At 39.1% G+C, this 21,627-nt stretch overlaps 2 protein-coding genes and 1 pseudogene across 4 annotated transcripts; 2 read left to right on the top strand and 1 right to left on the bottom strand.

Moving 5' to 3' along the window:
* Positions 1 to 12: 12 nt before the first annotated feature.
* LOC111658127 (cell adhesion molecule CEACAM6) lies at positions 13 to 8,166 on the top strand. Of its 2 annotated transcripts, XM_023410544.2 has the most exons (8): positions 13 to 700; positions 1,381 to 1,523; positions 1,784 to 1,866; positions 1,994 to 2,199; positions 3,851 to 4,114; positions 4,402 to 4,713; positions 5,206 to 5,308; positions 5,618 to 8,166. In XM_023410544.2, the coding sequence occupies exons 1-8, from the start codon at positions 646 to 648 to the stop codon at positions 5,679 to 5,681; spliced, it is 1,230 nt and encodes a 409-aa protein (XP_023266312.1). In that variant the 5' UTR covers positions 13 to 645; the 3' UTR covers positions 5,682 to 8,166. The 2 variants fall into 2 exon arrangements, with proteins under 2 accessions (XP_023266312.1, XP_087031331.1); XM_087175205.1 differs by lacking the exon at positions 1,784 to 1,866.
* On the bottom strand, positions 7,058 to 11,194 carry LOC111658129 (B-cell receptor CD22-like; annotated as a pseudogene). Its single transcript, XR_002760974.2, has 7 exons — positions 11,055 to 11,194; positions 10,166 to 10,510; positions 9,846 to 10,067; positions 8,801 to 9,090; positions 8,346 to 8,433; positions 8,204 to 8,237; positions 7,058 to 8,126 (listed from the first exon to the last, which is right to left on the bottom strand). The product of XR_002760974.2 is annotated as a B-cell receptor CD22-like (transcript).
* A 1,549-nt stretch (positions 11,195 to 12,743) lies between these two features.
* On the top strand, positions 12,744 to 17,189 carry LOC111658072 (uncharacterized). Its single transcript, XM_023410451.2, has 6 exons — positions 12,744 to 12,971; positions 13,362 to 13,498; positions 14,348 to 14,577; positions 14,849 to 14,996; positions 15,519 to 15,641; positions 15,773 to 17,189. The coding sequence occupies exons 2-6, from the start codon at positions 13,399 to 13,401 to the stop codon at positions 15,820 to 15,822; spliced, it is 651 nt and encodes a 216-aa protein (XP_023266219.1). The 5' UTR covers positions 12,744 to 12,971; positions 13,362 to 13,398; the 3' UTR covers positions 15,823 to 17,189.
* Positions 17,190 to 21,627: the final 4,438 nt, after the last annotated feature.

Below are 21,627 nucleotides of genomic sequence, written 5' to 3'. Positions count from 1 at the left end.
AAGAGTGAGTTAGTGAAAGTTTATCCAGAGTTTGTCGGTGGTGTGTGTGTGTGTGTGTGTGTGTGTGTGTGTGTGTGGTCGTCCTGTGAGCGGCCAGCTGCACAGACTGAGGGGCGCGAGTGACGTCAAGTTACGTTCCTGATTGGACAAACGGAGGCACGAGAGCTCGCAGAGCTGCGTTACCCTGCACATTGGCACCATACATCCACGATTGGCAAAGGTGAAGAAATCATATTAATACACAACCGCAGCAGGGACTTCAAACTGGCGTCATGGTGATAGCTGATTTGATACAGAGATTACCCTCTGCAAGTGTGGTGTCCTCATAATCAAGTGAGTCAGCAAACATAATGTGTCTCCCAACAACAACAACCTTCAAACACACATTTATGTTTAGCAAGTTCCCTTTGCATGACATAAAAGCCCAGTCATCACCACAGTTCCTTGCTGACATGAAGAATAATAGGGAAGTTGTACAATCTGACCTGTGAGTGTATATTCTGAGGAGAGAGAAACAACACTGAGTTCAGTAAAGAGCAGAGGAGGGCAGACTGGTAGACAAGGCAGCAGAAGGACTGGGGATAGGCCGAAGAGAAAAGGTGAAAGCCAGGAGAGCCCTACAAAACAAACCACCACAGCAGGAAGATGGGAGGACAAGTGGCACGAAGCTGCTGGCTGCTCCTCACACTCTCTCTGACAGGTAAGTTATATATTAAAGTACCACCAGCATTCATGATGGCATCTACCTTTAGCATGGTGAAGATCAGCTGACACAACATCTGTCTGTATAGTTTCCACACCGATTGACCAAAATTAAGTGTTAAGCTTGACTGTTTATTGGAGTGACATAAAAAAAACATCATGAAGCTGCGATGTGGCCACAAAAATTTGGAGGATTATTTCATCTTGAGTAATGTCATATTATACTGCAGTTGTCAATCAAATCTTGGCAATTTCTGAGGCAACAAGTAGGCCACATCCAGAGCTATAGGCATACTGATTTATTTTACATTGCTCCAAAAACCAAACACATTCTTATTTCTTTTCAATTATATCAAAAAGAAAAACAAATAACAATGTCCATACTAAGCCATGTCTGGAAAATACAATGAATACAAATTGTAACTGTAACTGTCATAAAGGTTCCTCATTTTCCTTTGATTTTGTTTTCACTATGACTCTGGATAATGTTATTTTAACTGGGAAATCAATGTTGGGAACAAATACATTAACATCAACATGTTTTTAAATTATGGTTGTGTAAGTGTATTAAAGACTTTATTTGTTATGTTACATCACTGTACTGTGTTTTCCACATGATTTTGAATGATTATAATGTAGAAACTTTTTAAATTATAACACAAATCCTCTGCCTTTCAGGTGTTCTTGCTGGTAATTGGTCGGTTCATCTCCCCTCCAGTCCCATCTGTGCTGTGATTGGTTCTTCGGTGATTCTCCCTTGTTCCTATGACTACCCTCAAAGTTCTAATGAAACCAGGGGAGAGGGGAAGCTCTCTACTCAGGTAATTCAATAAAGAAGCCATTGTTCGCCGGCGTAGTATATCCTGCAGTGTGCCGACTCTTCGAGGGCTGAAATCTGCAATCAGAATGAATGGATATGAACAGATATGGGTGGTTTATGAAGGGGAGTCGAAATAAACTATTATTTTAAGCTTACAATTGAGGTTTGAACATCTAGCATCAAGTTAAAATAAACATTGAATCTACTGTTTTAAGGTACTTTATCCCTTGGCTAGCAGCTCTCTTCATTGTTCTCTGTTAGGGTGGAGGAGGTGAAGAAGGACAACAGTATAAAGTTTTGTCTGAGATGTGGTGTCTTGAAAACAGCCGCTGTATCACCCCACGGTATTGTTTAAGACACACAGAAGCACACACAAAACCAGAGCTGCAATGTATTTTCTCAAAGAAGTCATAGCACAGAGTTTAGACAAAAATACTAATTACTGTATCTACATCTGTCTGTCTGTGTCAGGTATGTGTTCCACAGCGCTGGTATTTTCCCAGATCCATCTTACCAGAACAGGGTGCAGTACCTGGGACAACCAGGAACAAAGAACTGTTCTCTGAAGATTTCTAATCTGAGACAGTCAGACAGTGGAAACTACGTGTTTTACCTCATCACCAGCCATCCAACACAGAAGATGCCAGCGCAGAGAGGCATACAGCTATTGGTGGCAGGTGGGAATATTTCATTTACCATCACAACTGATTATAATGATCATCAACATTATCATCATCATCACCACCATCAGCAGCAGGAGTATGACCATCACAGTCACCAATCAATGTTTCATCATTTGTTGACTTACAAAGCGCTCCAGTAAATAAAATGTAAAGCAATATTTAAAATGCAATATCGCTGGACCATAGTTCAACATGACATTACTGGTGTAACAGACTACACCCAGAAGTGATGTTTTGTGTGGTCAAGAAGCAAGTGTCTTAAAACATACACTTGTTAACATCAATGTTGCACTGGCAGTGACACAGATCTGAGGTGATACAAGCGAGTCTTTAAAGGACAGCGTTTAGCTCTACTCCGTTAGGGTTAGTTTGTACATTCATGAGTCTTTACTGATCTGAGTGGCACAAATAATCCTGTCAACTTACTGATCTTATATCTGTTTTCTTAGCAATGCTCTACAGTAAAATGATTATTACAAAGTCTTTAAGAAATAAGTCTATTTGCACTTCTCTCAACCAGATAATAAGTTTGATGTTTTGCACAAACAAGGATTAACCACTTCCTCTGAGCAACCTTTCGCTTGATTGTGTGTTGTGCTATTTATGAGAAGTGGAACTGAAACTGACCACTGTCTGGATATAAATCTTGTATCAGCTTAGTGTGACATGATAATCTGTCATAATGTCAAAGGACAGTTTCTTCTTTCCAACCAAATTCTACGTTGACGTTCGTGGACAGATTATTTTCAGAGCCACACGTGTGGGGACAAATTTTAACTTGTTTTTGCTGAATGTCGAAAAAAGGGGATGTGGAGCAATTTAAGGTGTTAGAGCCTTAAAAGGAGTTAGAGCCAGTCTCATTTTGTGTGTATGTGTGTGTAGGGCAGGGTAGTTAGTGGTGGTGGTGTTTCACCACAAGATATTCTTAAGAAATTATGGAGAAACATCCGTGTGAAGTGATACTCTTATTTTCTGGTTGCTCTCTGTTATCATGCTCTGCCATTTTTTGTACTTTACAAATCCCCATCAGGTTCTGTTAACCTGCCGGGCTGACAAAACAACCAAAAATGATAAAGAGTAATAGAATAGAAATGAATTATCTGGATATTTGTATTCAACAGAAAGATTTTCAGCTCAGATTTCGTACAAATTATCATGGCATGTTGTTCGTGACAAAATTATTAAAACCAACATCTTTTAGTGTGAATGTTAAATGAATAGAAAATTGTGATAATCAACCAGAGGCCAGAATTTACTATTTTACAGTCAGCTTGTTATCATTGGTATCAAAGGTGAAGTGCTTTCTCCTGTACAGTTTCATAGCAAAATGTTACCCATGGTGGGTTTTTAAATGGTCAATAATAATATTTTTTACACCTGGTCGTCTTAAATTTGATCATTTTGAGCCAAGAATTATATTGAAATGAGCATAACAGTTTAACCATTTCCCCACCAGAGCTAATTTCTTGTTCAGATGAGGAAAAAACAGCTTAGACACAACACAACATCTTTAAAATCCCAGTATTTCTATACTGTAGTTCCACACATTTGATTGATTTGTCAAAACCCACAAATCATTTCAATTGAATTTGAAATTTTGTCTACTTGAAGTAACTAAGAAATCTAACCCCATGTTTTTCTCCAGACTCTTCTTCTGCAGTCACAGCATCAGTGAGTCCCTCCACTGGCATCACTGAGCGTGTGGCCGTACGTCTGGCTTGCTGCAGCCCTTCAGCCAGTCCGCAGGTCAGTTACAGATGGTTCAGGAACGCCAGCACCACCACAAGACATGATGGACAGGTGTGGAACATCAGTGAAGTTACATCTGATGACTCTGGCAGCTACTACTGTCAGATACAGACTGGAGATAAAGTGCAGAACTCAGCGATGCTGGACATTGATGTAGAGTGTAAGTAAAGTTTAATCATTTTTAAATTATAAACATTTTAAATCGTGGAACTGTAATAAGCAAAAAGAAAGAAGGAAGTAAAGAAAGGAAGACAAAGATTGGTTTACTGCTTTGCTTAATATTGAAAGTTAAGCAAATTAATGTGGAAAAAGATTTCATTCCTTCTAGATGAAGAAACTTCCTCATACGGTTTTCGGGTTAAAACTCAAAAAGGTTTGACCAGTAAACTGTAATGACAAAATCCAATATGACTGGTGTAACTGACCTTTGACCTCCCTTCTCTCCAGACGCTCCTCGAAATACAATTGTCTCAGTCTCTCCTGCTGGACAGCAACAAAGTGCGCTTCCTGTGACTCTGACCTGCAGCAGTGATGCTAACCCACCTGTCCACACGTACACCTGGTACCATGGTGCAGCATGTCTCCCTGCAACAGACAAAAGCTTCCATCAAGCAAGACAATCCCTGGCTTCACCCACAGGAAGAGGCTCCACGCTCAGCAGTGTCAACATCACGGCTGAGGAAGACGAGAAGCACTGCTGCGTAGCACGCAACAGACATGGATCACAGACTTACACTGTAACACTTCCAGGTCCCGTTGGTAGGTGAACGAAGAGCCTGTGTGTTTTAAGCGACAACCAGGTTTGCTCCACAGGCCTGCAGAAAATATTACCAGAGCGACATCTGGCCAAATTATTAATGATCCTTATTGTGTACAGAGCGATTCTTAAATCACTCTGGGATCATAATATACTTGAAAATATTATTATACAACACTTCAACTGACATACTGTACTGTAGAGAGCAAACTTTGGACCCAGTCTTCTGTTACAAATAAATCTGAGTGAAACATTTTCCCTGCCGAAACAATGGTGGGTTATTTGTGGGACGACCTGGTGTCCCAGTGGTTAAGGTGCGTCGTACATAACTGCAACGTCTTGTGTTTGATTCACTCGACACTCAAAGGTGCTTGAATTGAATATAGTCGGCACCAGGATGTTCTGTGTCTGGGTTCTGTCCATTAACATGCTTATATAAAACACTGCCTGGGACAGTTTGACTTACAGTAGCTGTCTTTACTTTTCTGTTGCAGCAAAGGCCACATCTGAGTCTAGAAGAAGCAAAGCGGTGCTTATTGGAGTTACCGTCGGTGTCCTGGTGCTTATTCTAGCCGTAATTGCGTTTCTTATGAGAAGGTGAGTTCTTTGCTTCATTATTATCATATTTCTTTGATCTATCAGCATTTTATCTTCAGGAATCTTCAGAGCTACAGTCGTAAATATAAATAAAATCATTTGATTTTAAAAAATTAGGTACAATTGTCAGTGTTTGACCTAATATTTACAGAAAGTGTGTTGTTAAAAAGATCCAGTTCATGACACGCTACCAAACAATATTACCAAGTATCTTCGGTGCTTGGATTTTGGTTAAAAAATTTACTCTATTTCAAGAAAAGTAGATCAAGGTTCTTATTTTTTGTTGAGTCATTTGTCTGTCCCTCTCAGGAGACAGATGTCATCCCAACACCAGTCGTATGTCCTCACTTCCACATATACCACAGAGCCGTAAGGACTCAGCAAGACCAGGACTCACTGTGTACAAAGTCATATCTGCAACACCCTACAGCCACCAACAGCACAAGACACTTTTTTTTATATATATTTAACAACCTCACGATAAGCAGAATTTTTCTCCAGCACCCTCATACACTCCTGTGCACTTACTTTCTCACCTCATGTTGCAGACACCTTCAAATTAGTATTGCACCGCATGCTGTGGCACAGTTCATATCCTTCTCGTCCTCACGACTTAACACAGAGGAAAAACTACTTTCAAGACTCACTGCTGACAGTGAGCTCAGTTCACACAGTGAGAGAGTGGGAACCTGGAGATCACACAGTGTGATGGACATTACGCTCCGACACATTACTCTGGAAACCTTCATTCCTGGATTTCAACGCACCAAGCTGAACGAGGATGGACTTGGACTTAGTAACGACTGAACCACAGGAAACAGTGTTGGAATATATTTGAATGTTATATTGTATATTATATTCTGTTGGCTCTCGGTTATCTGATCATTTGTTCAGTGTGCATTTGTACTGTGGGATAAGCTAAATGCTTCTGTCAGAAATTATATTTAATATAAGATAGACTGAATTTTTTTATGCTGTTGTTGATTGTAATATGAAAGTAACAGGTGTGAATTTGAATACTGCATTCATGGTTCATTACATCTGAACACCACAGATGACATCCGGACTTGTTGTTGTTATTTACTGTATTCAGTGTTCAGGAAGAGAAAACGGAAGCAGCTATTATTGAAAGTGTGTTATTGATTATAAAGAGCATGACAAAGATGATGGAAAACGTAGTCATGACGACCCAATTAAGAGCTGTAAGCGGTTCAGACTGGGTCACGTCTGTGTGGTTCTGAGTAAACTCTTCAGTGAGATAAGGCACCAACAGATCCTGACCAGAGCCTGTGGAGGGGGAGGAGGGTGAAAACCAGGAGGACAGTGACTCCGGACACCAGGGCGTCCACTTACAAAATGTCCTGGGATATCAACTCTTCATCTCGTTAGTCTATTTTAGCCACATATTATATAAGTGAGAACAGCTGAGTGCAGTGGTGCACACATCTTCATTTTTAAAAACTAATGAAGCAAAGAGAAGTGCTTCATTTCCTAAATATTTAAAAGGGCAGTTTCATTTATGTGCTCATCAGTTAAAGAGCTTTTGTTTAGTTACTGTTACTGTATTTTTAACATTTATCTGATGTTTTTAATGAGAGCAGGTTATTAGTGCTGCACTATCACATACTAAAGCTTCTGATTGCAAAACTGTTGTAAGCTACAGCCAATGTCATGTGAGATTTGTTCTAAATGCAATGTATTTAGCATGAAGAGTGATACCAAGTTTTACAAACTGTGTGAAATTGTAGATTTAATGAAAAAACATTTTGTATGTTTTATTTTCACTTAACCTTTTAAAGGAAAACTTGCTTTGAAAACAAGTTAATTGCATAGCAAAATATGTTCAAACATTCTGTTAAAAAAATGAAAATAGAAAACTAATCTAGAATCAAGACGTCATGACAATATGCCTTATAAAAATATTATTTACATACATATTACAGCAGCAAATGGCAGCTCTTCTACATGCAGCAGGTGTGAAATGTGTTTCAGTAGTTTTCATCAGAAGGTGCAAAGTAAGATTATTGAACAGTAAACACTGATTACAACAAATCAAAAAAGTAAATATCAAAAATTATTAAACCTTAACCACCAGCCTGAACCCCAGCCTTAGAAAAGACTCAGGTTGAGATTAATTATGTAAATAATACAAGTTGTTAGACTGAAGGTAACAAGACATTTAGCATAGCATAATGTACATGTGTGTCTGAAACTGAGGGGGGCAGCATATCCTGCTTTGATTCTGGACTCAGTCTGCTGCACCATTCACACCACTGAGACGAGTCCAACAGCTCTATTTTCAGACCAGACACACTTTTCAAAATGGAAGTAATACTTTTGAATATATCACAATTATGAATGTAACATAGTGGCATAAAACACTGTCATAATAAATATATATCAAGCACATTCAGCCGGGAGAGCTACGACTGATAGTAATAATGATACAATTGTTACTACTACACTGACTGCTACAGTCACGGCAACAAAGGCCACATTCAAATCAGGGATGACATTGACAGAGGCGGGAAGGAGTGAGAGGTGCAGCTGCATTTTTCAAGCAGACAAACTTGCTGCTCAGCTCTAAGTCCAGCTGTTTTTGGTTGAGCTCAGTTGAGCTCGAGGCAACAAACAAACCACAGACATTCCTGTGCCAGAGAGCCAAGTTGTGTATTTGGTGTAATCAAATGGCATCATGGTTCTGTAGTTTCTTTAAACAGACATTTCCCTATGTGTAATCCTGTTTTGTTTTTTTATTGTTGCTGGTTTTACCCATTTGGATGTGGCTGATGTTTTCATAATCATGGCTGTCCTCATCCTGAAACATAACAGGACAATATAAGACATTTTGTGACAAACTGTGATTCATTTATTTAAACAGGGGTGGGTCCTTACCTTTTCATCCACAGCAGAATTATGTCGTTTCCTCCTTTAACAATGAAATAGGAAACATTTGTACACAGAGCTCTTCATGACAGTTGTATTAAAATTAACCAACTGCTCCATAATGAATAGTGTTGAGTACAACGTAACTTACCAAGCCCAGACAATAACCAGCGGAAGCAAGAGCACAGTAACAACTTTGACTCCAATACAAATAAGGAGGATGAAACGGTTGTTCCAAACTGTGCAGGGAGAAAAAACTGTGTGAGAAAATGAACTAACACGATTAACAAACAGAAATGTTCAGTAAATACTGTGTTTGTAACAATGTTAGTTGATGTTTGTTTAAATTCCAGGTTATGGTGTTTTCTAAACTTATTTTGACAAGTAGTTTTGCATCTAATCCCAGAGTTATGGTTGCACATGTGAAGAATGAAAATGTAGTTTCATCTTGAGATTGCTCCCCTACCCCCTAAAAATCCTTCCACTCAGGCTGGTTTAAAACTATCACTCCCCACACACACACACACACACACACACACACACACACAGGTCATTACTGCTCAGTTCATCAATGACCCACGAGCTTCAGCTTCCCTGCGTACTCACTGTCTGTTTGATACACTGTCAGCAGCACCTCAGTTGAGTTGTTCTCCCCCACACTGTTCCTGGCCTGGCAGAGGTAGAGTCCGGTGTGGGACGCCTCCACAGAGACAAGAGAGACAGCACCTGTCCTGAGCCCACCTGCAGCATGGAGCTGGAGCTGGACACATAACCCCAGTACCAGGTGTAGCTGTCTGCTGCAGGGTTAGCTGCATTGGTGCAGGTCAAATTCACACTGCTGCCCTCTGCCAGACGGCCAGGGTGACTCACCTCGATGGAAACATTAAATGGAGGATCTGTATAAAAAAACATGACCATTGTGCTGTTATTATTTTTGTACAAGTTTAAAAGGAAACATGGCCAAAGTAAGTCAGGCTGTGAAATAGTGTGTGGAAATAACAAACACCCAAAAAGGGATGTAGCATGTTCATTAGTAGGCTGTGGAGATGCTAGTAATCAGATTATGTTACCTCTCAAGAGCCAAGCTAGCTGTTCCCCCCTGTTTCCAGTCTTTGTGCTAAGCTAAGCTAACTGACAGCGGGCCGTGGCTGCATAGTTCACAGACGTCATAGTGAAATCAGTCTTCTTATTTAATAAGTGTTGTTATGACCTGGCGAACTAAAATGCCAAATCTAATACTTACAATATGTTGTGTTGGCAATCAATCAAGCCAGTGGTGTGTGGTGTGCAGGTGTTGTAAGGTGCAAAACAAAACATACACATAAACTAAATTAGTAAAAACAAACCCAGGATGTAGAGAACCTGTGAAGAGGAGCAGAGAGGTTGCTAGCGGCTATGCCTTATGTAAGGTGTCACATAGAGGTTGAATTATGAAAAAAAGAAGTGAAAGAAAAAGAGTGCTTTGAACTGAGAAACACTCACCTGTACCAAAAAAAAAAAAAAAAGTTATTTTCTGTCTTTCTAATCCATAAGCAAGAATACATGTTTTTGTCAAACTCTGCTTACAACCAATTCAAGGTTTTTAAGTGACCCTATAGTCTGGAAAATTCAGAGCTGGTCCCAGTCAAAAATGTCATCATATAGTACTTACACTGAACATCCAGAGCCACAGGCTCAGAGTGCACTGACTCCTGTCCTTGGACGGCACATAAGTAATTTCCAGAATCTTCTGCCTGAGCCGAGAACTCTGGTTTGGCTACTGGGTGTCCGTCTCTGAACCAGACGGTGCCAGAAAGTTGGCAGGATGCTTCACATTCAAGAGTCACATTGTCTCCTGCTCTCACTCTCTCTGGATACACGTTGGCCATCAGCTCTGGACATCAATCAGTTGAAGAAACAGAGGCCATGAAATTAAGAAAAAGCTGAAAATATCACACTTGCAGCGTAGTTCTCAGTGTAGAATAATTTTACCTGTGACAGACAGATACACCGAATTTTTACTACGCCATCCATATGTGTCCGTATCAAACCTGAAGTAGTAATATCCAGTGTCATTGTCCTGCAGGTCATGAATTGCAAGGCTGCAGTCATGTTGCTGGTCACCAAGATATTCAGTACGATTTTCATATGAAGGCAGATGTGAAAGCAGAACACGTTTCCAGATGCCATCTATTAATTTCCCTTTGTACCACGCAGTCTTTCTAACCGTTTCCCCATCTTTGTAGCTGTACGAGCACCTGAACTCCACTGAAGATCCCTTTACAGCACAAGGATCCTGATTTTCAAAAGTCACTGGAAAACTAGAACTCCCAGATCCTGCAGAGAGAACATGAGACATGCTATCAAATGTTTTTTTTATTGAATTAATGATTTATATGCAGAATTAAAAAAGAGAATCAGCAGCCTGGATGCCAGAGTCAGCTATGTTTTTTATTTTTTTATTTATTTATTCATTCATTCATTCATTTCTTACATTTCAAGACTTTCTGAATAGTGGGCAGCAAGAGAGTGAAGTACGTGTATCAAACTGAAAGTGAAACAGCAAAAATCTGAATTGGGAAAGTCCAGTGTGTCGTGATAAAGGTGTGTTGATAAAATGACACCCTTGCTCATTTAGGTTTTAGTGTCTACCCTCGATCCTGTTATTCATCCTGTTTATACTGTTTTATAAACGTGCAATTATGTGAATAAATTAGATAAAGTAGATTAAAAGTAGATAAAAATTATGAAATGAATACAAATTTGACATTTTTTGTTGAAATTGAAAAAATAGTAGCAGTGGAAATCAACAAAGAAGAAAATTTAAATACTATCTTGCAGTTTGTCTTGAAACTTAAATTTGAAAATAAGCTTTTCCTACCTTCTGTCATGATCAGAAGCACCAGCATTGAGATCATCGTTTCCATAAATCAATACAAAACACAAAGCACAGCAGGAAGCATGGATCCAGAGGCAGAGAACAACTTAGAGGTTCACTCTTCTGGAAATGTAAACGCTGACACATGAGCATCGTGCTCCAGATGCTGTGACCACGTCACACATGAGAGAGGGCAGCAGCTCCACCCATGTCATTTGATAAAATACATTTCTGTACAACTAAGAGTGTTTGATGAGTCATCTCAGTCACAGCAAAAAAATTGTGCGTGCAAACTACACCAGCATTAGAAAAACATTGAAACAAAAAGGAAATTAGTCATCTGGAAATTTATGTCTGACACTTATTTCCTTTGTTTTACATTTGTTCTTTTACTTCATTTTGATTTCTTTCATTGCCTTTCAAAACAAAATCTTCACCAACACCAGACAGTCTTAAAGGGTTCGTTTACTTTTGGCCTCAACATCCTAATATTTACAGTACTGGCAGTAACACCTCAGTCTTGTAGTTTCCTGCAACTTTTAACAGTTGTCAGTGTCGGTCGATCCTCGGTCTGGAGTGAAATAGGCTTTCTCAGAAACTAATGGTGGATTGGGACGATGACAGTCAAAATGCCCAGAGGATGATCCCCTGACTTTTCCTCTAGAGCCACCGTCAGTTTAGGCTTTTTAGCTGATCAGTGAGATAGACATCTGCTAGACTTGCTAACATGCTGATGTTAGCATTGTCATTATGAACATGTTGGCATGATGATGTCTGCATTTAGCTAAAAAGAAATTAAGCTCACACAGCTTGATACAATCCATTGTCTCCATATCAAACACTTAACGACGCACTGCTGGCAGTGAGCCTCCCAACAAGAGCAAGTGCAAGTATGTTGTAAAAAGTGATACAAGTTCTGCTACAGAAATGTAATATATGACATAATGTCTGTAAATATCTAGAGTGATGCTGCCATATATGTTACCTATAAGGTCATATATAGTATTATTATCACATATATACATCCTCTAGATATATGAATGTATATCTATAATATCTACATGATCTCTATGATATCTTTATGATGTTTTTGTATAGATTTTTTATATGTTTTGACTGTATAAGCTAGCTATTAATTTATACATGCAAATTTATTAAGACAACATACATTAAAAAAAATTCTATATGGTCACATATGTTTGTCTTATTCATTTCTCATTCATTTTAAACATGTCTATCTGCCCATTCTCTGGAAGTGGTCTCACACTTTTGGAACCCACTTTATATATATTGTTCCAATTCCTAATACATTTCAGATATAATTTGTACATATAGCTTTTCTTTTTTATGAGCATATATTTCATATATGGAAATTCAATATAGTAGGCTACCTATATTATCAGAACAATGACACTTATTAAAAAACAAAACTGTGTTATCCATGTATTACATTCTCCAAGAATGAGAGGTGAGAAAGTAAAGGTGGAGGGGGAATGAGGCAAAGAGGTGTAAAATAAAGGTATAAAAAGCAAAAGTAAAACTGGGACAGCAGAAAAACCTTCCATGGTTAGCTGACATTGCTTTCAGCAGCTATGATTGGTTTAGCCGGGCCTGCTCAACCTGTTTTCTCATCCACAGAAATCTGGCTTGTAAATCAGGAAGGTGTCCGACTTCCTTCAGGTGCCTTGTTGTTCATGACTTGGTCAGACCAGGGAGGATGGAGAGAGTCAGCATTGTGTGGAGACATTGACGACCGTCTCCTCACTGTTTACTGAGACACTGCCAGCAGATACATGTGTCAGAGAGAGGGTTTGGCACTTCTCAAAAGTTAAATTCAACGAAAATAGGACTTGATTTTCACAATCTTGGAATAAGGAAGCTACTTGCAGACGTGCTTGGGGAGTTCCAGTTCATTTTGCGGTCAGTGATCTCACTTATATACTCATAAGACAGAGGCCTTGAACCAGCAGAGGTTTTTAAAAGCAAGGAGAATTACTTAAATCCTGTAATTTTATTGCTGATGTACTGCTCGGGCCAAATACTCTCGTCCGATTGATGGTGTTGAATAAAAACTTTGGTTTAAAATATTTATTATGTTTTACAGATGTTTCTCAACTCAGTTTGAAATCTCCTAAAATACTGTCACGTAAAGCAGCTACACACTGTATCCAAAATACCTTCAGGGCAAATAACCATTTTACTGTTTATCTGCCCTTGTTCACACAAGGACTCTGTTATTATATATATTATATGTGTGTATTACTTTATTGTAATGTGAACAGTAAAGTTACTTTGTTTGAACTTTTGCAGGTTAACCTGTGGAATAAGAGAGACTGAGTGTGAAGAAATGGAGAACAGGAGGAAAGGAGAGATGAGGACACAGAGGAAAGTCTCTCATATGTGTTTGCTGCTTCTGGCTCTGCTCCTACTCATCACACCTTCCTCAGGTAATGACAAACATGACATGGTTAAGGTTTCCTGTAATTAATCACAGTAAAATCATTAAGGTCTAAACTGAAAGCATGCATACATTGCTATTAATCAAGACGTCATAATAATGAACAAAGTATACGGTGAGGCTGAGGTCCAAAATCCCATCCCACTTCAAAACTAAACACTGCAAGAACCTTTGTCTGTAAGATTTTCAATGGGATTTGAGATACTTTTTGTATCACACTTCCTCATTCTGCAGTTTCAAATCATTCCACCCTTCCAAGAAAATCCTACAGGAGCGCGCAGGTTTCTGGTCATTAGAATATCCAAATGTTTATGACGCCAGTGGAGGGATTTTGCTTAAGGTCAGATACCAGACACTGAAGTCTCAGGTAGCATTTTGTTTCCAACACGCACAAAACCTGAACTGAACTAAACAATAACCTGAGTAATGTTGTGCACAGCGTGTTGCTGCTACTGTTACACTTGTGTCTGTGTTTGGTTCCTTAACTGTTTCATAAGTTTCTGATCAATTGTCTGCATGTTTAGTTGTGACAAGAGAACAATTGTAAAAAGTAAAAGTAAATAAATGTCTTTCATTGTTTTCTGATGAGATCAGATTTTATTGAAACACTAACAGGTGAAAATTCAGATATTTTTCTTTAATAATGATAATGATTAATTAATAATTTCAACAAACAGGACATGATTTACAGTACCTGTGGCTTTCACACCAGGAAATAAATATGCTTTTACTTCTCTGTAATTATTGTTACAAGTTCAATTATTTCCCCTTATAGCTCTTTTCTCTTCATCCCTCTCTCTCTCACACACACATCAATTACACATAATCACTGTTCCAGCTCAAAACACCACCGTCGCCACCACCACCATCTCCTCTGTCGGAACCACCAACCCTGCAGCACCCAGTTACCTCACACGCCCAGCTGACGTCACAGTGGCTGTGGGAGAACCTGCAGTGTTTCGCTGTGGAGTTCCCGAAGATTCTCCCAGCCTCACCTTCATCCTTTACGGGAGTCACGGCAAATACAACCTCACCTGCCCTCACGGCCATGTGGAAGATATCCCCCAGGTGAGGTGGTCTCTGTCTGCCTCATTATCTTCTCTCAGGCCTGATTATTTTTAGTGAATTGAATGTTTTAACAATTTTTCACACTCGAATCTCTCTCTTGAAACAGTGCAACTGTAATTTAAAGTTATATTTCTTAACATTTTCATTTATATCACGCAAACTCTCAGGGGGCTGGATCCCATCCCAGCTCACATCATGTTTATATTCTTCAACATGTTATTCTTTCTTCCCTTTCCGCTCCTCTCATCCCCTTCGTCGTCTCGCTCCTCAGGCTCTCTATGGAAGCTGTGATGTGGGGAAGGGAGAGTCACTGGCCGTGTGGACCCTCAGGGGAACCTCTTTCTCCGACAACGGCACACGAGTCCTTTGTCAGCAGCCGAGGAATCCTGATGCACCTGCTGCTGTCCTACATGTTTATGGTGAAGACTCTTTTATCTCAGTCACGTTAAATTATTTTGCCAGATCCAGACACCACTACTTGGCACATGTCTTACATGTCTTTGGTTAAATTCATTCAGGGGCATAGAACAGTGAATGTGACTGAGCATCCATTTTTAAATATCTCGCTGTGAGTTCCCTCAGTAGGTCCATACAGTACAAAATGCACATTTAAATCACTTAAATTCAGTTTTCACACGTACTGCATGTAAGTATACAGACAGGAGCTGAGATGTTTGGAATCTTGAAAGACTTTGTTTTGAGGCTTTCAGTCACCTCTGATAAATCCTGTAATTAAAAGCATCACATAATTGAAGAGTACCATTCAACAGCTTTTCAATTCAATGTACAAGCAGAAGTTATTCCACCTAGTGATTCTCAACAACAGGTAATTTTTCAGTGTGCTAGAAATATAAATATGATTTTATCTTTTCTCAAGACTTTTTTAACAAATGTAATTTTACATTTTGCCTCACTACATCCTGTTTTCTCCTCTCCTATAGACAACGGCACCAGCTACACCACTCTCATCAGCTGTAGCATTGGGGGCTTCTTTGGTATACTGTTGGTGTTTGGTTTGTCTTACACGATGCTGCGGAGATCTGAGACCTTGCAGAAGTGCTTCAGTAAGTACCACCTCAATGCAAGTCCATGAAACAAATGTGTAAAAAAAAAAACAGCAATAAATACACTCATAGATAGATAGACGGACTGAAATTGAGTGAGTAAGTAATGTGTGATGTGTTTGTGGTTTCAGGGGGAAAAGAAACAGAAGATGATATGACCACAATAGTAACAAAGGACTGACAGGAGACAGAAAGCTGAGGAAGACTGTATTTTAGCAAGAGATGATGAAAATGTAGTCAGGGTTCACCTTCACCGTCTAACCACACAGGATACAGCATGGACTGCTTTTATAATGAAATACCTTTGACCAATCCAAGTGAAGTGAAAGTTGGGTTGAACCCAGGTCTGGAGATGATGACTGAGGTCCGATCCAGTCTTTCACTTCCTTTTTCTGCCCTCAATAATTGAACGTTGTTCACACAATCCACCAAAATGATTGACCCTTCCCCACTTGTGGGAGGTCATAATGTGCACTGCCTTTACAGACACATGTAAAATCTGTTGTTGTGATTACTGTATGTAGTAAAGCCAGGATATGAAGAACAGTCTGTTGTTTAATCAAATGTTCATTAGTTTTTCCCACTTGTAAGAAAAAGAGTGTGAGTGTTGCTGCCGGTTAAAGTACTGACTGCAGCAGTAAGCGGAAGCAGAGGTTCTGAAAATGCTGAGAAAACTACCACGAAGAGATTTTCTGCAAAGTCACCAGTTAAATGAGGAATAGGAGAGCAGCCTCTCTTTGTGTTAGTACATATGAATAACAGCTCTATAACAAACTAATGGAAGTAAAGAACTCACTGATGAAGATCCCAGTGCCTTTAATACCAGGTCAGTCTGCTACACTTTCACAGTCTGTCCACTGGAGGGAAGCACTCACTGAGGCGATAACAAGCCACACTTTAAAAATGATTGTAAATGATAAACACTAAAACAGCCATTTCTGACTTCATTAAACATTAATCAATTAAAACTCTATATTTAATTTATAATCCTTTATTTGCAATTCTTATATCCTGTTTTGCTTCATTGTTTCCTGTTACCAGCTCCAGCTTGATCAGCTGGTGACACTGTACATGAGATATACTTTCAAATCAGAGCTTTCTCTCAGTATGTTGTCCCACACCAAATTAAAGTTCTGTGATGTCAAAACAAAAACTGAGTGCTCTTAAAATGTCTGGCAATCTTAAGATTGTATGACCCAAACTAATTAAAGGAAAGGGAAAGATGCAATGACACCATCAACAATCTGCCATCAGATGGTCAGATTCATACTGTAGTATAGTATACTGTATTTCCAGTCTTGTGCACATTTTTGGTGAATTCTTTCCTTTAAAACTTGACATTGTGCACCAGAGAGTTCTGCGATCCCTATATGACCTTTGCATGTATGTATGTATGACCCTACCATTGTAGTACATGAAGTACCTGTGGCACAAACCAGCACTGACATGACAAATGTTGTAGTCTAATACTGTACATGCAGCATTTTTTTATTTACACTGTTGCTCATAAAGTTGGAATAAAATATTTTTTTACCTCTTTCCATGAAATGATTGTGACAATGTGATTTATTTCATTTCACCTGGGTAATTGGGACACATAATGTAATCATTGCACCTGGTCAAAGGTGATTACTGATGCATTTAAATAGGAAGAAACAGAGGATTGTGTCTGAAAACAAAATTATTCCAATTTTATGGGCAACAGTGTATATCTATCTGAACACACAGATTTGAATTGAAGTTTCCTCCTTTAATATGCAGTACTCTATGTGTAAATGTTAAGACTGATTATATTAGAAACACTCACACTGCAACAACTGCACTTCATATTCAGCCACGTAGACGCAGCAGCATACGACTGGGTCGGACAGTTTGTTAACAGGTGGTGGGCACTTTATATAGAGGCTGATAGATTGTGAATTAATGTGGCTAATTTGGATGTTATCCCTCTATCCCTTCATCATCTCTTAATCATCTGCATTATTAATCACCTGCTGCACAGTTATATCATAAATGGTTGATTATTCTCCATGTCCATATAAAAGGTAGAGTAGCTGCAATTATCCTAAAGTGCAACATCATGTGAAAGACAGAGAGTAGCTACAAGAGCAAAAATAGACACACTGATCAGTAAACTGATGAACACAGTGTTGGTGTGTCTTTGCTCCCTCCTGGTGGTGAACTCCTTACATGTAAGCTTGTGTCAGGGTCAGTATTTGGCTTTGATTTCCTTTGTCCCTCCCACTTTATGTTGTTTTACGGAACAAAGTAAAAAACACAAAAGGAGTCAATGTCAATCTACATCATCCACTTCAGCCTGCTGTTTTAATGTTGTATTCTGTTCCCAAATTCACTGAAATGTTACTACACAAACACAAATTACCTGCACAGTTTCTTGGCCATTGTAAAAATTCAATTAACTGAGCACTAACCAATGAATGTGACATACTGACTAACTGTGGTCTTCACTCCCCTGACTGTCTTGTGACACCCGATAGAGCCAGCAAAGCACACGCACACACACACACACACACACACACACACACACACACACACACACACACACACACACACACAGCAGGACAGAATTCTCCCTCGTCTTTTAGTTGATACAACAGAAGTAGTATGGAGCAACGTGTTGACTCAGCTGTTCAGCTACACCTCAGTTCACTCCATGATGGCTCTCTGTCATATTCTGAAGTCTGGTCTCTTCATGTCCTTAACAATTTAATAAAGTCTTGTCGTGATCGCTATGCAATGTGACCACATAAATTTGATGTTTGCACCCTGGTCATGTGAGGACCCACCATTAACTTCTGTTTCCAATTATGACTTTGCAGGCAAGGAAAAATGAATTACTATCCATTACCTAGAAGTTGAATTAACTTCTGTGTTCTTTTTCGAGATCTTTTTAAAGCTCACTTATTTGCTGAATGACTGGATTTGACTCTCTGCTATGTAAGCTAACCTGTTCTTAGACTTTTAGCTCTGCTGTTTATGGACAAACACTCTGAATACCACCATAACAGAGACACAGGTGTTGCTGTGTGTGTGTGTGTGTGTGTGTGTGTGTGTGTGTGTGTGTGTGGTTGGGCCTTCGCTGATAACCTACATTGTTCAGTGTGTGTCGTCAAGATGACCTTTAACTGTCATGAATCAATTTAAGTTACATCCATCAATACCGTAGGAAACATAAGTTAAACTATTACAATAAAAGTTAAAGAATAACAAGTTGATCATATTGAGTCATGTTGGTGGGGGAGCAGGTGATTAGTTTTACAACTTTTTGAGTCATTTTAACTGCCCTACAACTAACCTTTATCTTGCCACATCCATGATGGACCAATGAGACAAAAACTGATGGACATCAGAGACATTGTGCCTTGAACTGCTGATTGTGGAGTTTCTTGTGTTCTTGTGAGAGCTGATCTGTGTCTCCGTGTTTTTCGAAGTGTTTTTCTTCTCGAAGTATAAATAAGCTTACATTATAAAATGACCAATGCAGAAAAGTATGATTGCAATAAGATTGCAGTAAACAACCAAAGAGCAATTTTTAGGGTTAGATTTTTCTTTTATGTCAACCAGGCAGTGATATTTAGACTTGATGTCCACAGGAATCATCTTTGTTTTTCTTTATGAAGTCAATCTAATTGTATTGCGCAATTTAAACCAATTCATATGGTGTATTTTCATATAATTGTGTTGCTTTTACAGTTTGTTTTTTTTTACACAAAAGGTCAGAGTTTTCAGCAAGGCTTATTGTATATACTGAATATTTAAACATTAATGTTGTGCTCTGCCTAACACTAATGTAACATCATGAAAATGCTCAGTGGAGGGGATGAGACAATGTGTTGCTGAGGAAAGTAATATTGTAATTTTCTTCCCAAATAGAAGCATTCAAGTTGATGCATCTACTGAGAGAAACACCACTGGGTATCCTCTATCCTCTACAGTCTCATGCTGCACTCCTTCTATCAATGACACGCCATTGTCATGGAACAAAGTGACCTTTATGTAACCTCACAAACAATGTTACAGGCAGGTGGTGCTTTATGCAGACAGACACCAGAAAACACAGCAAATACAGTGAGGGCAAAAAAAAATCCTTCACTCTCCATATTGTGTATTACAGATTTACTGTTGCAAAAATCTTTTGAACATTGTCATAATTGGATGTTGTGTGTAGATTAATGTCATCAAATCCCCTTATAAAAACATGACATTAAGCTATTAATGTGAAATCAAAACAATGTGACAATTAAAGCCACTGTAGAGCTTCAGATGTTGGATCTTTTTGTTCTGTATCTCTCTGCTTTGTCGTCACCAGTTGCCTCAATATCTAGTGTCAAATTATTGTATTATCACTTAGACACACACACAACCACACACACCTCAAACTATGTCTCTTTGTGTCTGTGTCTGTGTCATTCTCTATCGCCTCCGCCTTTACAGTATTATCATTCGTTAAGAGGCTGATGCATGCCACAGCTTTGTCAGTATGTGACAGGAAAAGTTATAAATAGTCACAGATTACAGCAGTGACAAATGCACTCACATATTTCTGCACACATGTATTGCATGTGCTCAGATAGGGGTAACGCCGTCAAATCTTCACAGATACCCACCTACATACAGTTTATTATGGGATAAATGGAGCTCTGCTGGTAAATACTGACAATAATTTTCACCTGCTTATGTTTGAAGTTGAATGAACCCTGATAAGTAAAGATAAATAAACTCTATCCCTACTGCCCAGGTCAAGTGAAGGCCGGTCAACCATCGGACTAACGCAGTGCAAGCTATTCCACAGAGAGCGGAGCACTGGGGGACACCTGGGATTCCTGACAGAGACAGACACAGCAGAATAATAAAGTCAGTGGAGGCCAGCAAAACGAGAGAGGAAGGACAGGAGGACCATACGACACAAAAACACCCTCTTTGTCTCATCCAACATCCAAGATTACCTGTGAAAAAGTAGAAATTACAGTAAGAAAACTAAGAAGAAAAAAATATTTTTGCTGTATCTGTAAGGTTTTGTCCACTAAACCCTCAGAATTTCAGACTTTAGACTATTTTATCTTCTCATAGTTTCTGACTGATTTCCCATCTGGCCCCACACAGAACCACAGAGACAATACATGGCTGATTTTGTTACTTCAATATGTTGTTCAAACACAGTGTAAAGGCTTCACTGACTATCACTGGTGTGTCAAACCAGTCTTGTTGGTGTAAGTTTAAGCATGGGGATTAGTTATATGTAAAAATGGTTGGAGGAAAATCGTAAACTATGCACACACACACACACACACACACACACACACACACACACACACACACACACACACACGCTGATGTTTATGGAATAACTCTGCCGCTAGTTTCCTGTACATACATTAACACATCTCTACCTGCAACTATCTCACATTCACACTGGACACGTGCACGCACCGAAGTTTATATCCCAAACAAAGAGGAGGAGCGGGCACTACTTATTCAGGTGAAATAGAAAAGACATACTTTTAACCAGGCAGTGCTGTGGAACATTCACACTCTCACTTCTGCTCCTGAATCCATCAGCTCAGGTAAGCACAGGTACGGTGCAGCAGGGCAGGATTTGAATGACAGTTTGGGATCAAGGTCACCTTCTGTGTAAAAATATAAGGTGCAAGGCTTGTGATTTTCGTTTAATGATTATTAATCCATTAGTGAGAGGGCAGAGTGTTGTGGGCTATGAAGGACATGCAGCAGGGTGAGGTCATTTGAGGAATTTATTTTTTTGAAGAAATAAAGCAAGATTGAAGTTTCACAGATAAATTCAAGGCATGTAGAACCTCAGTTTATAATTTATGATATTTTGAACATGTGCAATAGGACTCATTACGATTGATGGGCTGATTTATGTTTAGGCTTGTATTTTTTCTATCTTTGTGTTTTTTCATCTTTTTTGAAAACATTTAGGATGTCCGGCATTGCAGTGATTTAG

Source organism: Seriola lalandi, unplaced genomic scaffold, assembly GCF_002814215.2.
Source record: "Seriola lalandi dorsalis isolate HSWRI2012SDOR001 ecotype SW California unplaced genomic scaffold, Sedor1 jcf7180002054425, whole genome shotgun sequence".
Classification (NCBI taxonomy): Eukaryota; Metazoa; Chordata; class Actinopteri; order Carangiformes; family Carangidae; genus Seriola; species Seriola lalandi.
The sequence above is the reverse complement of the archived record's forward strand: the minus strand, read 5'-3'. Positions and strand labels throughout refer to the sequence as shown.

Bases quoted from the DNA above. Each gene is read 5' to 3' on its own strand.
- LOC111658127 (XM_023410544.2), top strand. From the start codon at position 646: ATGGGAGGACAAGTGGCACGAAGCTGCTGGCTGCTCCTCACACTCTCT. The intron at 1,524-1,783 runs GTAATTCAATAA...GTTCTCTGTTAG, and splicing joins AGGGGAAGCTCTCTACTCAG to GGTGGAGGAGGTGAAGAAGG. The intron at 2,200-3,850 runs GTGGGAATATTT...GTTTTTCTCCAG, and splicing joins CATACAGCTATTGGTGGCAG to ACTCTTCTTCTGCAGTCACA.
- LOC111658072 (XM_023410451.2), top strand. From the start codon at position 13,399: ATGGAGAACAGGAGGAAAGGAGAGATGAGGACACAGAGGAAAGTCTCT. The intron at 14,578-14,848 runs GTGAGGTGGTCT...CTCGCTCCTCAG, and splicing joins ATGTGGAAGATATCCCCCAG to GCTCTCTATGGAAGCTGTGA. The intron at 14,997-15,518 runs GTGAAGACTCTT...CCTCTCCTATAG, and splicing joins TGCTGTCCTACATGTTTATG to ACAACGGCACCAGCTACACC.